Genomic DNA, 15,907 nt, shown 5'->3' on the forward strand with positions numbered 1-15,907 from the left:
CTGAAGAGTCCTCCACTCTAAGCCACCAACATTCCGTGCAATACACACACATGGGAAACTGACATTTTAAGCAGCAATGAGGTGAGACGAGCATGAGACTTGAACAATCGCTGATCAAAAAGTATAAAAGATATCAGAAAAATTAAAAGACGACTTGGTAGAGAACATATTTTCCTCAGTTTTAAAGGTAAATGGACTGTGTAGCTGTAAGCATGCCAAAGTATCAGAGGTTTGATAAAGCTGAATACATTGGGGTATTTTCGCCGTCTCTCATTAGAAATGAATTGAGTTTTTTGGACATGTTTTCACCGTTCATGGCGCCAATATATTGTATTCTACCCAGAAAAAAACATAGCACATCATTTCAATCCACGTTTTGATGTATACATTGTTGGGCTTGCGAGTTGCATTACGCACCAAGATTAAATTCTTTTTGTATGAGTGTTTGTTTTTTGATTTTTTTCGTGGACACAGGTAATTGGAACAAAATGTATGATTATGCAACTTTACACTCACTAATGTTCTCCATGATGGTTTCATAATCTATATCCGAAAAGCTGCATTGTTCATGTGAAGTGTTGAATAAAAACTTTATGGCAAAAAAACAAAAAACACAAAACTGTATCAGCTGTCCAGTGAGGACAGGTTTTTAGTGATGGTGGAGCTGTCGTTGAAGGAAATGTAAGCAATACTCCGTAGAATACTGAAGAGGATATATAATGGGTTGCAGTAAGGAAAGCCTGAGGGAAGATAAAAACATACAGTCACAGGGTGCAAGGGTGAAGTGATGGAGTCACACATGACAAGCATGATATACAGAGGGGAAAACAGAGCCGTACAGGACGTATGATACACAATGGGGAAAGCAAGGGCTAAAATAACACACCAGAGAGGTATGAGACAGGAGGCCAAGGGCCAAAATAGACAAGCAGAAAAACTGTGTAAAAAGAAATATATTATCCAATGAGAATGTGCCACGAATAGAAAAGAGAGACCAAGATGAGTGAAGGGTAGAGTCTAATGGTGGCATAGAAAGAACACAAAGCAGGTAGAGTTTCAATGGTGGGGGCTCTGCTCAGGCTCGTTGTCTCTAAAAGAAAAGGGAAAGGAGGGACAGAAGGCATATATAAGGAAAGGGTTTCGAGAGATATCACTCGGAGTGCTCTCAGACCTTGTTGGCCGAACCACTCAGTTGTTTATTCAGATACTTATGCTCTAATTTGAATAAAAATACAACCTCAGGACACTGAAACTTTTGAAGAACTCAGCAACTGATCTGGAAGATTGGATAACTATGTTGGTCACCACTGCCAGATGACGTCCATCTGGCCCACTGCTTGGGAGTTGTAAGCCACAGCACTGTGCAGTGACCTCTGACCTCTCTGCGGCCCATCAATTTAGGTGTGGATGTATGTGAAGACAGCAGGACTTGGGGTCTCCCTGTTGTCATGTTATCCAGGTGACAACTGTGACCAGCTGAGTGGACAGGAGGCTTTTATTTTGAGAGGAACACTTAAAAGTTTTAACATCTGTACAGATGTTGCACAGCAACAGGGTTCAATGGACTGCTTCATATTTATTCTAACATTCACACACACGCTTTTTCCTCTCTCTCAAACCACACACACAAACATAAGCCCCTTCCATTGTCCTCAGGTGAATGTGAACAGAGGAAACCTAAAACATTTAAGGATTTTGGGGCAGAGCTTGTCAGCCAGGCTGCACCCCTACTGTCCAATCTGGAGTTCCTCCAGTTCCTTCAGCAGCTTTTCTTCCTTCTGGATCTTCTCCAGCTGCAGAAAACACAGTACAGGTCAGTCGAGGACACACAGCCGCAACAGCCTGATCTTAGCACATTTTGATCACACAATCAGTTAGTATAATATAGTAAATTAGTGTGGATTCAATGTAAAGACTTTCTTTATTAAGTCACTGATGGTGGAGGTGGAACTGAGTGAAGCTTCGTCCTCACCTGTAATGATACATTTTTACTAATTTAATGGTTAGTTCACATGCCCTTTCTCAACACCGCCTCCCACATTGACTGTGTATGACCGCAATACACTTCTGAGTATTGCATAGTCAATACCATTAATTTTTCTGGGAATTACATACAACTGCTCTTCCTGGCCAAAGGAGATCCTCCAGGACACTGACTCCGACAATGGGCCTACACCTCTACAGAAAAAAAGGACAAGTAGGGAATCCGCAACTGGCTACGAGCGAGAGCACACTGTCCACTGCTGCCCAGTATCCTACTGGCAAATGTCCAATCCCTGGACAACAAGACGGACAATATCAGGGCCCGAGCACCATACCAAAGGGACATATGGGACTGTAATGTTCTTTGTTTCACCAAGTCATGGCTGACCCCCGCTGTGCCAGACCACGCCATTCTAACTGCAGAAACTTTCTCTGTGTTTCATATGGATAAGATCAAGGACTCTGGCAAAAGCAAGGGAGGAGGCATATGCTTCATGACAAATAACAACTGGTGTGACCCAAAGAATATCTCAGTCCTGTGGCGTTCCTGCTCGCCCCACCTGGAACACCTGGCAATTCTATGTTGACGGTTCTATCTCCCCCGGGAGTTTACTTCAGTCATCATTCTTGCTGTTAATATCTCACCACATGCAGATACGGACACTGCTCTGGCCTCATTACACGACACAATAAGCAAATACCACAGCAAACACCCGGACACTGCCCTCATTGTGGCGGGGGATTTTAATAAGGCAAACCTAAAAAAGCATGTAACATGTCCAACCAGAGGTGTTAACACACTGGACCACTATTATACTCTCCAAAAGGACAACCACAAAGCCACTACACTACCGGCTTTCAGCAGAGCAGACCACGCCGCCATCTTCCTCATGCCGGAATATAAACAGAAGCTACAAGCTGTAGCCCCGGCAACGATGGAGGTCAGACGCTGGTCTGCCCAATCAGAGGCCACGCTGCAGGACGCGCAGGATCATCAAACAAATTTAAATATTAAACAAAGACACAACTAAATATAAAATGCATTTTCTCTGTGATGAATTTATTTGTTAAGAGGAAAATACTATCCAAACCTACATGATCCTGTGTGAAAAAGTCATTGCCCCCCTTGTTAAATGATGAAGTAACTGTGATTAATCGTATTTTTGTGGAAAGCTAGGTTCAATTTCATAGCTACACCCAGGCCTGAATGCTGTCAGACCTTTCAAATCAAGAGATCACTTAAATAGAACCTGTCTGACAAGGTGAAGTAGGCCATATTGAACCCAAGACATCATACCGCGATCCAAAGAAATTCAGGAGCAGATATAAAGAAAAGTAATTGACATGTCTCACTCTGGAAAAGGTTACAAAGCCATTTCTAAATCTTTGGGACTCACAGTGAGAACCATTATCCACAAATGGAGAAAGCATGGTACAGTGGTGAATCTTCCCAGGAGTGGCTGGCCTACAAAAATTACCCCAAGAGCACAGCAAAAGACTGATCCAAGAGGTCACAAAGGAACCCAGAACAACATCTAAACAACTGCAGGCCTCACTTGCCTTAGTAAAGGTCAGTGTTCATGATTCAACCATAAGAAAGAGAATAGGCAAAAATGGCATGCATGGCAGAGTTCCAAGGTGAAAGCCACTACTGACAAAAAAGAACATAAAGGCTAGTCTCACTTTTGCCAAAAAACGTCTTGATGATCCCCAAAACTTTTGGGAAAATATTCTGGGGACTAATGAAACAAAAGTTAGGTTTTTGGAAGGAATGCATCCTGTTACATCTCGTGTAAAATGATCACAGCATTTGATAAAAAGAACATCATGCCAACAGTGAAACATGGTGGTGGTAGTGTCATGGTTTGGGGCTGCTTTGCTGCTTCAGGACCTGGACGACTTCCTGTGATTGAAGGAACCATGAACTCTGCTCTCTACCAACAAATCCTGAAGGAGAATGTCTGGCCATCAGTTTGTGACCTCAAACTGAAGCGCACTTGGGTTCTGCAGCAGGACAATGATCCAAAGCACACCAGCAAGTCCACTTCTGAACGGCTTAAAAAAACCAAATGAGGGTCCAGACCTGAACCCAATTGAAATCCTGTGGCATGACCTTAAAAAGCCGGTTCATGCTCGGAAACCCTCCAATTCCTCCACCGCGATGTGAAAGACTCTTTGCCAGTGAAACATGGTGGTGGTCAACTAGTTATTAGGTTGAAGGGGCAATTATTCTTTCACATGGGCCATGTAGGTTCAGATGGCTTTTTCCCCTTAATAAATAAAATCAGCACTTAAAACTGCATTTTGTCTTATAAACTTATATTTAATTTTGCTTGATCTGAAATGGCTAAGAGATCAGTAAGGGGGCAAATACTTTTTCATAGCACTGTACCTGTCCCAAAAAAGGCATGCCCAGCCTGTTACAATGACTACCGCCCAGTAGCACTCAACTCTGTGGTGATGAAGTGTCTGAAAGGCTGATGAAAGACTCCCTCTGCACTTCACTGCCCTCCTCTCTTGACCCCCTCCAGTTTGCCTACCGCCCGAATAGGAGCACTGATGACGCCATCATGTCCTCCACTCCATCCTCACACCTGGACAGCAGAAAGGGGAACTATGCGCACCTGCTGTTTATTGACTACAACTCAGCATTTAATACCATAGTTCCTCACAGGCTGGTAACTAAGCTCAGGCATCTGGGGCTGAATTCCTCACTCTGCTCTTGGGTCCAGAACTTTCTGACTGACAGACCACAGGGGGTGAGGATAGGAAAACACACCACCAGCACATGCACCCTCAACACCGGCCTTCTACAGAGGACCCTCTACACCGCAGCAGTCGAGTCTGTGCTCACTGGGAGCATCACCGCCTGGTACAGCAGCAGTACAGCCACGGACAGGAAGGCTCTGCATAGAGTGATCCACTGTTCTGAACGCACCATCAGGACAGCATTGCCCACCCTGCAAGAGATCTACACCAGACGCTGCACCACCAGAGCCTAGAAGATCCAAACTCTTTCAATGGCTGCCATCTGGCAAAGGACTCCGCTCCTGCATGGCCATCCCTCAGGCCATCAGGACACCGAACTTACAACCCCCTCAGCCCCCCGACTCCCCCATCCCTCCAAACGCACACTATTCTCACTCCTCCCTTATGTAAATTGTACATTTTATAATTTTGTATTTCATATTATATATTCATACCTCTTGTATGCAGTTTGCACAGGATTGTTGTACGCATTTATATTTCACTGTGGGTGCACCACATGTGACAAATAAAGATCTTGAATCTTGAATCTTGAGTATTAAAAATTGTGTATCACTAATAATGAGGTGGACTCTCTCTGTAGAATCAAATCAGCTCCAGCTAATTAAAGTAACATGTTCGATATAAAATTGTTCCTCTTTAACCATCATTATGTCAGATATAGAAAAGAGAGAGCAGAGGAGAGTGATTATAGATCAGAGGACAAAGTTTAGAGATCAGGTTCAAGGGCAGAGGAAAAACCTCAAAAGCTCAGCAGATCTCTGTTACCTGGTTCTTCTGCAGGACTTTTCCAGACACCTGCTGCTCCCTCAGTTCCTCAATGGCTTTGAGTTTCTGAAACACACAAACACAATGGCTAATCACAAACAGTCAAATACACCTTCAGCCATTAACAGCCAATTCCATCACTACTACAGGTCATGGGATTTGTCCATCTCCACCTTCTTTAAATTCTTTATCTTCTTGTCTGTCTCCGGATCACCACTAGTTGGCTCTGATTGACTGTTGGTAATGGTGGCGGGCTCCAACGGAGGTCCAGGTTCAGGTTTTAGTTCCTGAGGAGAGAGATCGTTACAGTGAGTGGGCCTGGGCTGTGTTCTGACCAAGATCCTCCTGATTTATCCAGGCAGATTTCTGTCCTCTCAGGAGACAGGAGGATGAAGAAGGGACTGTGGGTCAGAACAATCTGACTTTTGACTCAAAGTTAAAATGTGTTATCATTTAGGTCATTTATGTCCCGTTTTTCCTGTGCTGTCAGAGATGACAACCTGAAACATTTTAGTGTTCATGAGCAGGACGAGCAGGTTCAAGGATAATTCAGGCTAAAGTACAATAGAACCAGCTTGGTTTCACTATGGCCAGTTATTTAATCAGATTTATGAGAAGTTCATGCAACACAGAGGATGGAGAGTGAACAGTAGAGTTAAGAGAACAGGTGGGAATATCACCTGTTTTGCTGCCTTCTTAGCTTCTCGTTTCCGCTGATTCTTCAGAGCTGATTTAGAAAGACTCTTCTCCCATAAAACACCTGGACGCATGTTCTGAGGTGGCTCCTCCTCATGCTGATAGACAGGTAACATGTCAGACAGAAACAAAGTCTAACTTTCACCCTTTTTCTTTGGTTTTTTATCCTATCTTCTGACTTACTTGCACTTGTTTTTACCACATTGCTTTTTCTTTCTGCTCCCTGCCTTGCCCCGTGTATTAATGGGGACTTAGCACGCATCCTCTAATACTCTTCATTTATCTTGTGTGAATGGTTGTATGTGGTTAGTAGACTGTAGTATTGAATTGACCTTTGGGGATAAATAGTTGTGTGTATCAGAAAGCCATCAGAGAGATAGACAGGAAAATGTCTGAGAGACAGAAAGGTACAAGTCAGAGACACAGTTGACCTGTCTCTCTCATGAGGATAGTTCCATTGGTCTAACCCAGAAACAGGCCCTCACCCAGTTCTTTCCTCACCAGTTTGCTGCTGGCTGTAGCTGGCAGGTGTCTCAGGGCAGGTGGGCGGTAGACTTGTGTGGGCAAAGCCTGTGTGGTGCCCAGATCACTGGGTGTGGCCTGGTACTTTACTGGCCGCTCGGGGAAGCAGCTGTCTGGGAAGGGCTGCCATAAAACTTCCCACAGCTCTGAACCAGACGGCATCTCCCATTTATGCACCACCGAGCCGGTATAATGCCAGATCTTATAACCGTTACTGACCCGTAGCCGAGGGGAACAGGTTGCTGTGACAACATACTCGCCATCAGGAGACCAGGAGAAGTGTGTGGCATCTGGAGCCTGAGGTTTGGCTACCTGAGAAGATGGGGGGACAAGGGGTTTAGCTGGTCTAAACCTCTAGACTGATTTTTACAAGTGAAGACTGAATTAACCTCCTCCTCACCTGTTTATATTTTTTAACATCCCAGACCTCCATTTGACCCCGCAGGTTCCCGAAGCCAGCCAGGACCAGTATGTGGCCCTGAGGACTGGAGACAGGCAAGAAGATGCAGTCAGACTGGCCATTATCCAACAGGGCGGCCTGAGCTACTTGAAGAAGCTCAATGAATCTACTGAAAGCTAAATCTGATCCTTTGATAGGAGAGAAGCATCATCTAAAGGACTAGTCCTCAACGGGTAATAAGACCGTCTCAGTCTCTCACCTGTAGTAGGCGGCATTTCTTGGTCCAGTTCCAAAGTCGAATACAGGGTCACATTTGAGATTGAAAATGGTGGCTTTGGCTGGCATAAAGCCATAGACCACACAGAACTCAGACGAGTTCGGACTCCAGACCACATCATAGATTGGCCCATTCTTTGCTGAAAGATGCAGAAACCAAACAGTTTATCTAGCTCTAGTCTGAGTGAAGCATGAAGCATGAAGAATTAACCTCCTGACTCCAAGACAGAACAGAGCAAAGCCAGTGAGGGTAGCAGAACAGGAAGTGGTCATGCAGAACTGGATTTAATGGGCCCTGTCCAGTGCAGTACTTACGCAGCTGAACCAGAGCAGTCTCCCCGTTAACAGCCAGGTAGTGCAGTGTCTGTTCTCCATAATAAGAAGCGCCGGTCTTATCCACCTCAGTACTTGCCATCACCAGCACTGCTGAGGCTGAGGCAGAATGAAGGGAACAGGGCCTGGTTAAGGTCTGACCTTACCACACATAGACTTCAGACCGAGTCTCTCTGAGCTTTAACCTTTCTTGTTCCACTGCATGGTGACTTTGTCAGCCTTGAAGAAGCTCTTGTTGGCGAGAGCTGCACTCGACCCACCAAAAACTGGGTACTGGTACAGGCGTACAAATGACGGGGCTCCCTTACTACCTGGGACATAGACAGCAACCTGGAGGGGACAAGCAAGACAGGAACATGTGCGGATTGTCAGATCAGGTCAGAAAGGGTGTGTTGGTAAAGGTTGTGGGTCCTCACCTTGCTTGGTTGACCTCCAGGTGACAACGCAAAGTTTGAAACTTTCTGCATGTGGAGCTTGTTGGCAATGGTGTCTGAAAAAAAGGTTCTGGTTTTACAACTTGGCAACTGGCTTGACCCTGATCCTATGGACAGTTTGTTTGCCTTTGGATTTGGGATCCATCATATTTTTGACATCAACAGCACAAACAATATTGTCTGGTTGTATGGTATGTGGAATGGTCCTAGGATATGACGAAAGTCTTTAATGGACAGGTGAGTTTTCACAAGGAAATTCAGACAAATTACACAGGGTTTGAGTGTCAGAGCTTTTTCCATGCAGGTCTTAGCCTCAGACGTGTTAATGAGGGTTTGAGTCTCCAATAGATCTGGTCTCTTACTGAAGTCGTTGTTCTCATAAAAGTGCAGTTCATTGTTGACACTTCTCACAGATAGCTTCTCATCTTCAGACCATCTGGGACACCTGCAGATGCAGACACACACACACACCTTTAGTATCAGCATTACTATCACCTGCAGACACAAATACCTGCTGCAGAACTTAATCCATGTCTCTTTAGCAGCACTCTGCTATGAAGCTCTGTCAGTGAGAGTGGACATGTTCAGGGTCTGTTGGTTTGCAGACTTAAGCTCTTAAAGGGGATATTGCAGGTTAAAGACCACTTTGAATCAATGTTTAGAAAAATAATATAGGAACTGTGCTTTCTTCAAAATATAATTATAAATACAGTAATTAAGCTTCTATGATCGTCTTTGTGAGAAAACTTTACCTCCGTATCCGGAAAAGCTAAAGCAGAAGTGATGTAGGCAGAGGGAGAGCAGTGAACCTGATCAATAGGAAAACAACTGATCCATTATCTCTGTTAAATGTGTACCAGTACACATATGACAGACCGCAGCCCGATAACGATGAGCCTGTTATGCGCCACAGAGAGCAGGGAAAGACTAAATGGTCGGAGGAGAGAGATAGAGAGATAGAGCTGTGGTGTCAGGACAATCAGCAGAGAGCAGCGCAGGTGTCTTGGTGAGAGACCGGTGTTATCTTATGTAATATTGTGTTCACGTCATAATATTGCACAGACAATCATATGTCAGGCAATAGCAAAATTATTAATGGTCATCTATTACAGGCAGGAGTATTGATAATTACAGATAATCAAAATTAATGATCTTGATGAAGTGTCTCATACTCGTAATATCCGCCAACACTACGAGGTATAGCGCTGTACTATTGCCACGGGAGAGAAACACTTTTGCGATCCACGTTTTGTTTGATAGTTGCTTGTGTGAGAAATGGCCATGACCACAGCCAAGGAGAGCATGTGCTGCATGGGGGTAGATGCCTACTGGGCCTTAGTGGAGAATGTCACCCCCAGGGTCCAAGTGCAGTGCTTCACACAGCAACCGAGATTTGAGGCTTACTGTCTGAATCCCTCTGTGCTTCAGATAGCCTATATGCATTACAGGCAGGAGCATCGACTTCTCCAGGCCAGCAGACACGAATATGTTATGTTTAAGGTACAAATAATTAATTCTTCTAGTTATTTTACTCTCTTTATTACTTAAATGTTCTATTTTCCACTAGGATAATAAAGTACATAAAAATGCTGAATGTTCAGCAGATTTGTAAAACTCTAAATTTCTCCAGCACAACCGGAGCCTGCTTCAGACAACTGAGCTGAGGAGGCTGTGTGCACCGGAGGCACCGTATCCATTGTCAGTAATACCTGGGTCTTGCTTCAGCATCCCATACTGAACCTCATCAGATCACTTGGTTGATAATCCTCCAGTCAAAAGTGAGAGCCACACATGGCTGCGTTAGTCGTAGCTGATGCAGCTGTGAAGTCCTGTCTCTTCAGCTGCACAAAACGCACCCAGGCACAGAGGATAGCAGCATTTTTCTTCCCTGATAGGAAAGCTGTGGACTTGATGTCCTGAGAGACTGGAGTTTGTGCAACCTCCAAAAACGGTAAAATTACCATGATAATGATAAATGAATGCAATACAGCACTAATGAAAAAAAATTTAGAGGCTTAGCTCAAAACTTTCACTTTTTGGACTAAATTTGCACTCTGACGTCTTAAAAGAAATGTTCAAACCATTAACTTTTCAAAGGGTATTTTTTAGACAAGATTATATATACATCTCAAAATTTTTTTATCTGCAATATGCCCTTTAAGTGGAGCGGTATCAATAATGAGACTTCAACACTGTCATGAATGAAAACTAACCAAGAGTCGACCTTCTTCTGATACAGAGCTTTGATGAGCTGACCGCTCTGCAACTCCCAAAGCTGGAGGTTCGCGTCACTGTGAGAGCTGTCCTGACTCTCTGAAACACACGTTACACTGTAGGAGTTGATGTGAAATCACATCCTTTTCCATCAACAGTTTGATCTATTCTGCAATTGGTTCGCCAGTCTATAACTCTTTGGAGTTTTCATGGTCTTACTGTTATATGGTTGCCAGGTGATCAGGATCTTGTTGAGAGGAGAAAACTCCAGCAGAGCCGTCTTAGGGAGGTCAAAGGTCGACACAATGGAACCGTCTGAAGATCTCACCACGGAGACACTGAGAGTGAGAGAGAGAGAGAGAGGGAGACAATACGTCCTGATAGAACTGAGCCATGTGTCTTTAATCTCTCAGATTAACAGAGTTTCTGAGTTTCTGAGTTACTCTGAACCAACCAGTAACAAGATCTGGGGGTCATCTTTACCTGTGTCCATTACACCAGCCAAAAAACGTCCCATCTCTGCTGAAAGTGACACATCTGCTGAGCCGAGGATCCCTATGCACGTGAAACGTACGCACACACACACACAGTTGGTCTGTTTGCTGGCTCACATGATATCTGTGGTCACAGTAGGGGTTGCTGAGGTGTCTTACCTGGTGAAGGCTGCATGCTGCTCACATTCAGGTGGACCACGCAGCAGAGACGTCCCATCAGATCCACGCACTGAAAACACACACACAGATTTGATACTTTCAACACTCGTTAGAGAAGAAAACACAACCATTGTAACATTTCCAGTTACACACTGATCTGCAGCTTGAACATCAGCAGGATGGTGCCAGTGCTGCAATAAAAACACTGGAGAACTTAGACCTGATTTCTGAGCCTACACATTGGATCGGATTGTTTTCAGAGACACAGTTGAAACACAAAGTACTGGAAGTGATGAGATCTGCAACAGATTGCTGGTTTAGATTACATCCAGTCAAACGAGAACCAGGTTATCGAACACAGGCACGCAATAGATTGGACCGGGGAAATTGGGCCCAGCTGAATTTTGAATTGAGGAGGGGCTGAAGCGCCTGACCTCCTGTCACACTGAAAAATGTTTAATCTGTCTGCATAATGAAGTGATGGAATTAAAGGACACCATGTAAAGTCATTGTAGATCAGTGATAATGAAACTGAAATATGCTCACCTGTTGAGCCTTTCATGTTACGCTCACATTGTAGATGGGTTCCAAACCTTTTCAATTCAAGCAAAACACAACTAGTCGCAAACGGTGACTGGCTGCTTAGTTATTTTCATGTGTCTGCTATAGGAAATGTTGTGGGTTTCATTTCAATCTGTTACTTTGATGATGTATGTCAGACACTATAGACAAATATTTTAAGTGAAGTGTGTCAGCTGAGAAATCAGTCACAGGAGATGAAAAATTGTTATCAGGTGTCAGGAAAAGATTTGTCTTATTGAATTATTACTTTTATTTAGTTATATTTATTATTAATGCTGAACAAATCGAGTTTTTGACCGAAGCTTGTCTTATTATTTTAGCACGTAAATATTGTCATCATAAAAACCCAAACAGCCACTCATCGTTTTACATTTACGCTGTCTTCATGTTGACAAGATTGCCAGAACCGCTTACAATTTAGCTGAGCTTAAGTCTTTTCAACGACAGATCTAGGCCAAATTTATTTTAGATATCCACGTTTACCGGTCGAAATTACCAACGGTCATAACTTGAGCAATTTTCACCGTTTATGTCCAGCCAATCACTTAATTCCACTGTGTTCCGTCAGTGACTGGGGCTCGAACAGCACTGTCACGTTTTACGTTGTTGTCGAACTGAATTGTTATTTCTGGGTTATATTTCGCCGAATATATCAGAGGGCTCTAATGATTGCAAATCAGGTCATATGGTTTTATTCTCGGATAGATGGATTTGACTAAACCAAATTATCTAGGATTTGGTTTGATTTTTACGATGAGTGTGGCGTGAATATTTATTCTCGTTCTAAGAACAAGGGGAATCGTTCATCGCTTACGATGAAATGGCGGATGTTTTCCGGCCAGGCGATGGTCGTAGATGTCTGGTAACATGTCGTTGGAAATTTGTGAGACAGGGACAAATACAGGGTTGGATGAAAGCTGAAATTACCCACCTGCTAACATAGGGACTGGGGGCGCCATTTTGGTGTGCCGGAAGAAGAAAAACCGCTTCCCGGAAAAACGTAATCATAAGAATAGGCGGGTGTCCCAGTGCCACATCAGCATACAATCAGAACACGTCTTCAAAACACGTCACAAAACAGTTACATTTAAATGTAAAAAACTATATAAGTTAACGAATGACATTTGAGATTAAGTATATTTTAAACCAAGCTTTTTTCTTTTTTCTTTTTTTTTTTTTTTTAAGATATTTTACATTGAAAAATACTTTAAGTTATCGTAAAATTACTGACGGTAGTGCAACTTCCATTTTCAAAATAATGGAAACATATCCGTTTTAAGGTAAAATAAGGATAGAATAAAAATAACGTGAGAAATAAATCTTACTTAAACTCCTGGTAGTCTAATTATAATTTTACAATACAATGCATCCCCTCAAATTTTAAACTAAACCACTTTCATTTACTTGGGCCACGTGTGGAAGTTTCTGCCAAGTCATGTTGACTATCAGCCAGATTTGTGCTGAAGAAAAGTGCATTTCAAATATAACAGGATGACTAATATTCCCAAGAATTATTTTGCTGACTGTAATAACCCCATAAAGAGTTTGGTCTAGACCTGCTCTACATGTAAAGTGCCTTGATGAAACTTGTTTATGATTTCGCGCTGTATTGTTGTGAGAAATATTGAAATAAATTGAAAGGACTTGAGTCAATTTAACATTGTTCTTTCAATTCATTCATGACCAAAGTAGTCTAATCTTTCGGATGGAGAAGAAAGGAAGGTTCAACGGCCGTATAGTTTAAAAGGTCGTCGTGAATTTACTTTGAAAGAGCAGAGAGGATACATTAGCTTGCCCGGCAGTAACTTAATGTGGGAGTGAATGGATCTTATTGGCGGTAGGGGCGGGGAAAGGGGCAGGTTTTCAGGTTTTTGAGTACGTAGACAAGTTTTAGAATCTCTCAGTCCGTCCGAATCACACGAAACCCCATCGACTGAAAGAGTGGGACCTGGAAACAACCACCGTGGAAAAACAACCGAAAAACGAAAAATAGCCGAGAAAAAGATAAGATGGTTGCCAAGCAGAGGATCCGCATGGCGAACGAGAAACACAGCAAGAACATCACTCAACGAGGAAACGTGTCTAGGTCAACGGTGAGTTTAACAACGGCTGCCCAGCGGCGGTTCATTCACTTTGGAAAACTGGGAAAATGACAGGTAACATGTTGTAACGACAACGTGAGAGATTTCTGTGACCCAGGCCCACGTAGATCGAGTAAAACCAGTTCAGTGTCAGGTCAACCGAGTTTACACTGAGGCTCATAGTGAAATGAGGAAGTGGTTAAAACGTTTGAATGTGTTTAAATATCCCGTAATTATCAAAAAGTCATTAAGAACACAAGCCGTTAAACTGGTTTGTTTGGCTAAATTCATGTGGCTCAGTTACTATATGGATCAACATATACATCAAACTGATTATGTCATTTTGTTGATTAGTTTTACTCAATAAATTATCAGAATGTATCTACTAATCTTTTCACCCGAAAATAGTTCAGCAGCTGAAATCAAAACGCTCGATGTTCACACACCATCAGTCCAAAACACTGATGACGAGCATCCTGTCAATAGGTAAAATGAATGATCTCCTACAAACACCTCAGTCTGGGTACACAAGAATACAACCAAACGAAAACCTAATGCCATACACAAAAGAGTTGCATCTACATTTGAATGAATTTCAGCTGTTGATCTGTAGGATGTACTGACTGCATGTGTGCACTTGTGTGTTCAGAGGACCTTGGGTGAGGACAAAGGTGTGGGTCCCTGGCTCCTTGCTCTCTTCATCTTCGTAGTCTGCGGATCAGGTATGTCCTCTTAATCTTTACAATTTTAAAGGCATTTGACTCTTCTCAATAAAATAAGTTGCCAAATGCTCTCAAAGCACCACAGCAGTTTCACATAAATGTAGATGTTATGTAACAGCTGTTGCTGTGATGTTTCTGATACTGACATCAACAAATATCAACACAACTGTCACTAAAAAAATATTTTCTCTTAATTCTTAATTTTCATTCTGCTATTCATACACAAAATGTATATTTTCTCATTTAAGTATTTAATCCTGAATTTAGTGGTTAAAGGAGGATTTGTCCACCACATTTTTTTAATAAAGTCAAATAGCTTTCCTACATCCTTGTGACCTTTCCTTTACATGCTTCCCTCACCTAAGGTGTTAGTGTTAGGTGTTAGGTTGAAAATAACTAGAAAATACCCAGAATTTTTTTCTCCTTCTTTTTCATGAACATCTTCACCCACCTTCCCATTGCAGTCAAAGTTACAAACAAACACACTTGAAGTCATTGTTTGTTGAGAGTCACTATGACTTTAAAACACATGGCTGGATTTTGTGTGTGTGTGTGTGTGTGTGTGTGTGTGTGTCTTGGTGGCATCATAAGAGATAAAGTTAGGTTTATCTGTGAATGCTCAATTGTGACAGGTGGTTAGTGAACAGAGGTCTCACGGCATGTGAAAGAGCTTAACCTCAATGATCAAACAAATATCAAAGTCCATGGTTCAGCGCTGAGTAAGCATTGCAAATTGTCCAATGTGTGACTAGTTCTTTCTGTTTGTTTGCAGCTATCTTCCAGATCATTCAAAGTATCAGGATGGGCATGTAGACAAAGATGCCAGCTGGAGGAGGGACTGAGGATGGCGATGATGATCAAGGAACTGTGACTGCAAGAATCATAAGACTGTTGTGCTCCTGCCCTTGAATAACTCCGCCAAAACATTCTTGAACTCTGACTTCCATCTGTAGGTCTTCCTGCACAGAAGCAACAGACCTCTAAAATAAATCCTGATCCTTAATAGCAGCTCCTGTGCCAAGACTAAAAAGACAGGCCCTTAAGACCAGCGTTTATTTGCATTATCTGTTCATTTCATATGTTGCTGCTGTGACCTTCTCACAGTGTCATGTGCCTCTCTTTGTTTACATGTGCATTAACCCCACCCACTCTGATTCAACCTTATCAGTGGGGGGGGGGGGGGAGGGGTGTCACAGTCCAACTTGCTCCTGTAAATTTTGTTAGTGTTTTACCCCTGACCAAAACAAATTAATCTGTTTGTCATATGTTGTCACATTCCACATGATCATTGTCTTCTTTGTACTTTTTTTTTTTTTTCCCCCTTTGTCTTCATATTCCTTGCCTTCCTTGTCCCCTGCTCAGTGGAAAAGAGATGAAGGTGTTTTGAATCAGAAGTTTTGGAGGTGTGGGCAGGTGTGTCTGCACTGTGTGCAGTCTCACCTGAACAGTTGTTGACAGAATAAAGTTTCATGTTGAA

At 42.8% G+C, this 15,907-nt stretch overlaps 2 protein-coding genes across 3 annotated transcripts; one reads left to right on the forward strand and one right to left on the reverse strand.

Annotated features, from left to right (window-relative positions):
- Window positions 1–1,168: 1,168 nt before the first annotated feature.
- Window positions 1,169–12,609, reverse strand: eif2a (eukaryotic translation initiation factor 2A). 2 transcript variants are annotated; one of them, XM_029518407.1, is made up of 17 exons: window positions 12,559–12,586; window positions 11,067–11,115; window positions 10,981–10,998; window positions 10,876–10,947; window positions 10,612–10,730; window positions 10,392–10,491; window positions 8,541–8,623; window positions 8,161–8,234; window positions 7,930–8,074; window positions 7,727–7,843; window positions 7,395–7,551; window positions 7,136–7,220; window positions 6,715–7,047; window positions 6,198–6,311; window positions 5,691–5,804; window positions 5,518–5,583; window positions 1,169–1,793 (listed from the first exon to the last, which is right to left on the reverse strand). In XM_029518407.1, exons 1-17 carry the CDS (start codon window positions 12,584–12,586, stop codon window positions 1,728–1,730), a joined length of 1,740 nt encoding a protein of 579 aa, XP_029374267.1. In that variant the 3' UTR covers window positions 1,169–1,727. The 2 variants fall into 2 exon arrangements, with proteins under 2 accessions (XP_029374267.1, XP_029374266.1); XM_029518406.1 differs by lacking the exon at window positions 10,981–10,998 and having other exon boundaries at window positions 11,046–11,115; window positions 12,559–12,609.
- An 877-nt stretch (window positions 12,610–13,486) lies between these two features.
- Window positions 13,487–15,907, forward strand: serp1 (stress-associated endoplasmic reticulum protein 1). Its single transcript, XM_029517584.1, has 3 exons — window positions 13,487–13,720; window positions 14,358–14,430; window positions 15,203–15,907. Exons 1-3 carry the CDS (start codon window positions 13,637–13,639, stop codon window positions 15,241–15,243), a joined length of 198 nt encoding a protein of 65 aa, XP_029373444.1. The 5' UTR covers window positions 13,487–13,636; the 3' UTR covers window positions 15,244–15,907.

This window comes from Echeneis naucrates, chromosome 13 (genome assembly GCF_900963305.1).
Source record: "Echeneis naucrates chromosome 13, fEcheNa1.1, whole genome shotgun sequence".
NCBI lineage: Eukaryota > Metazoa > Chordata > Actinopteri > Carangiformes > Echeneidae > Echeneis > Echeneis naucrates.

Coding starts and splice junctions, on each gene's coding strand:
- serp1 (XM_029517584.1), top strand. CDS start 13,637: ATGGTTGCCAAGCAGAGGATCCGCATGGCGAACGAGAAACACAGCAAG. Junction 13,721..14,357: donor GAAACGTGTCTAGGTCAACG/GTGAGTTTAACA, acceptor TTGTGTGTTCAG/AGGACCTTGGGTGAGGACAA. Junction 14,431..15,202: donor CTTCGTAGTCTGCGGATCAG/GTATGTCCTCTT, acceptor GTTTGTTTGCAG/CTATCTTCCAGATCATTCAA.
- eif2a (XM_029518406.1), bottom strand. CDS start 12,586: ATGGCGCCCCCAGTCCCTATGTTAGCAG. Junction 8,075..8,160: donor CTGGAGGTCAACCAAGCAAG/GTGAGGACCCAC, acceptor TGTCCCCTCCAG/GTTGCTGTCTATGTCCCAGG. Junction 7,552..7,726: donor GACTGCTCTGGTTCAGCTGC/GTAAGTACTGCA, acceptor TGCATCTTTCAG/CAAAGAATGGGCCAATCTAT.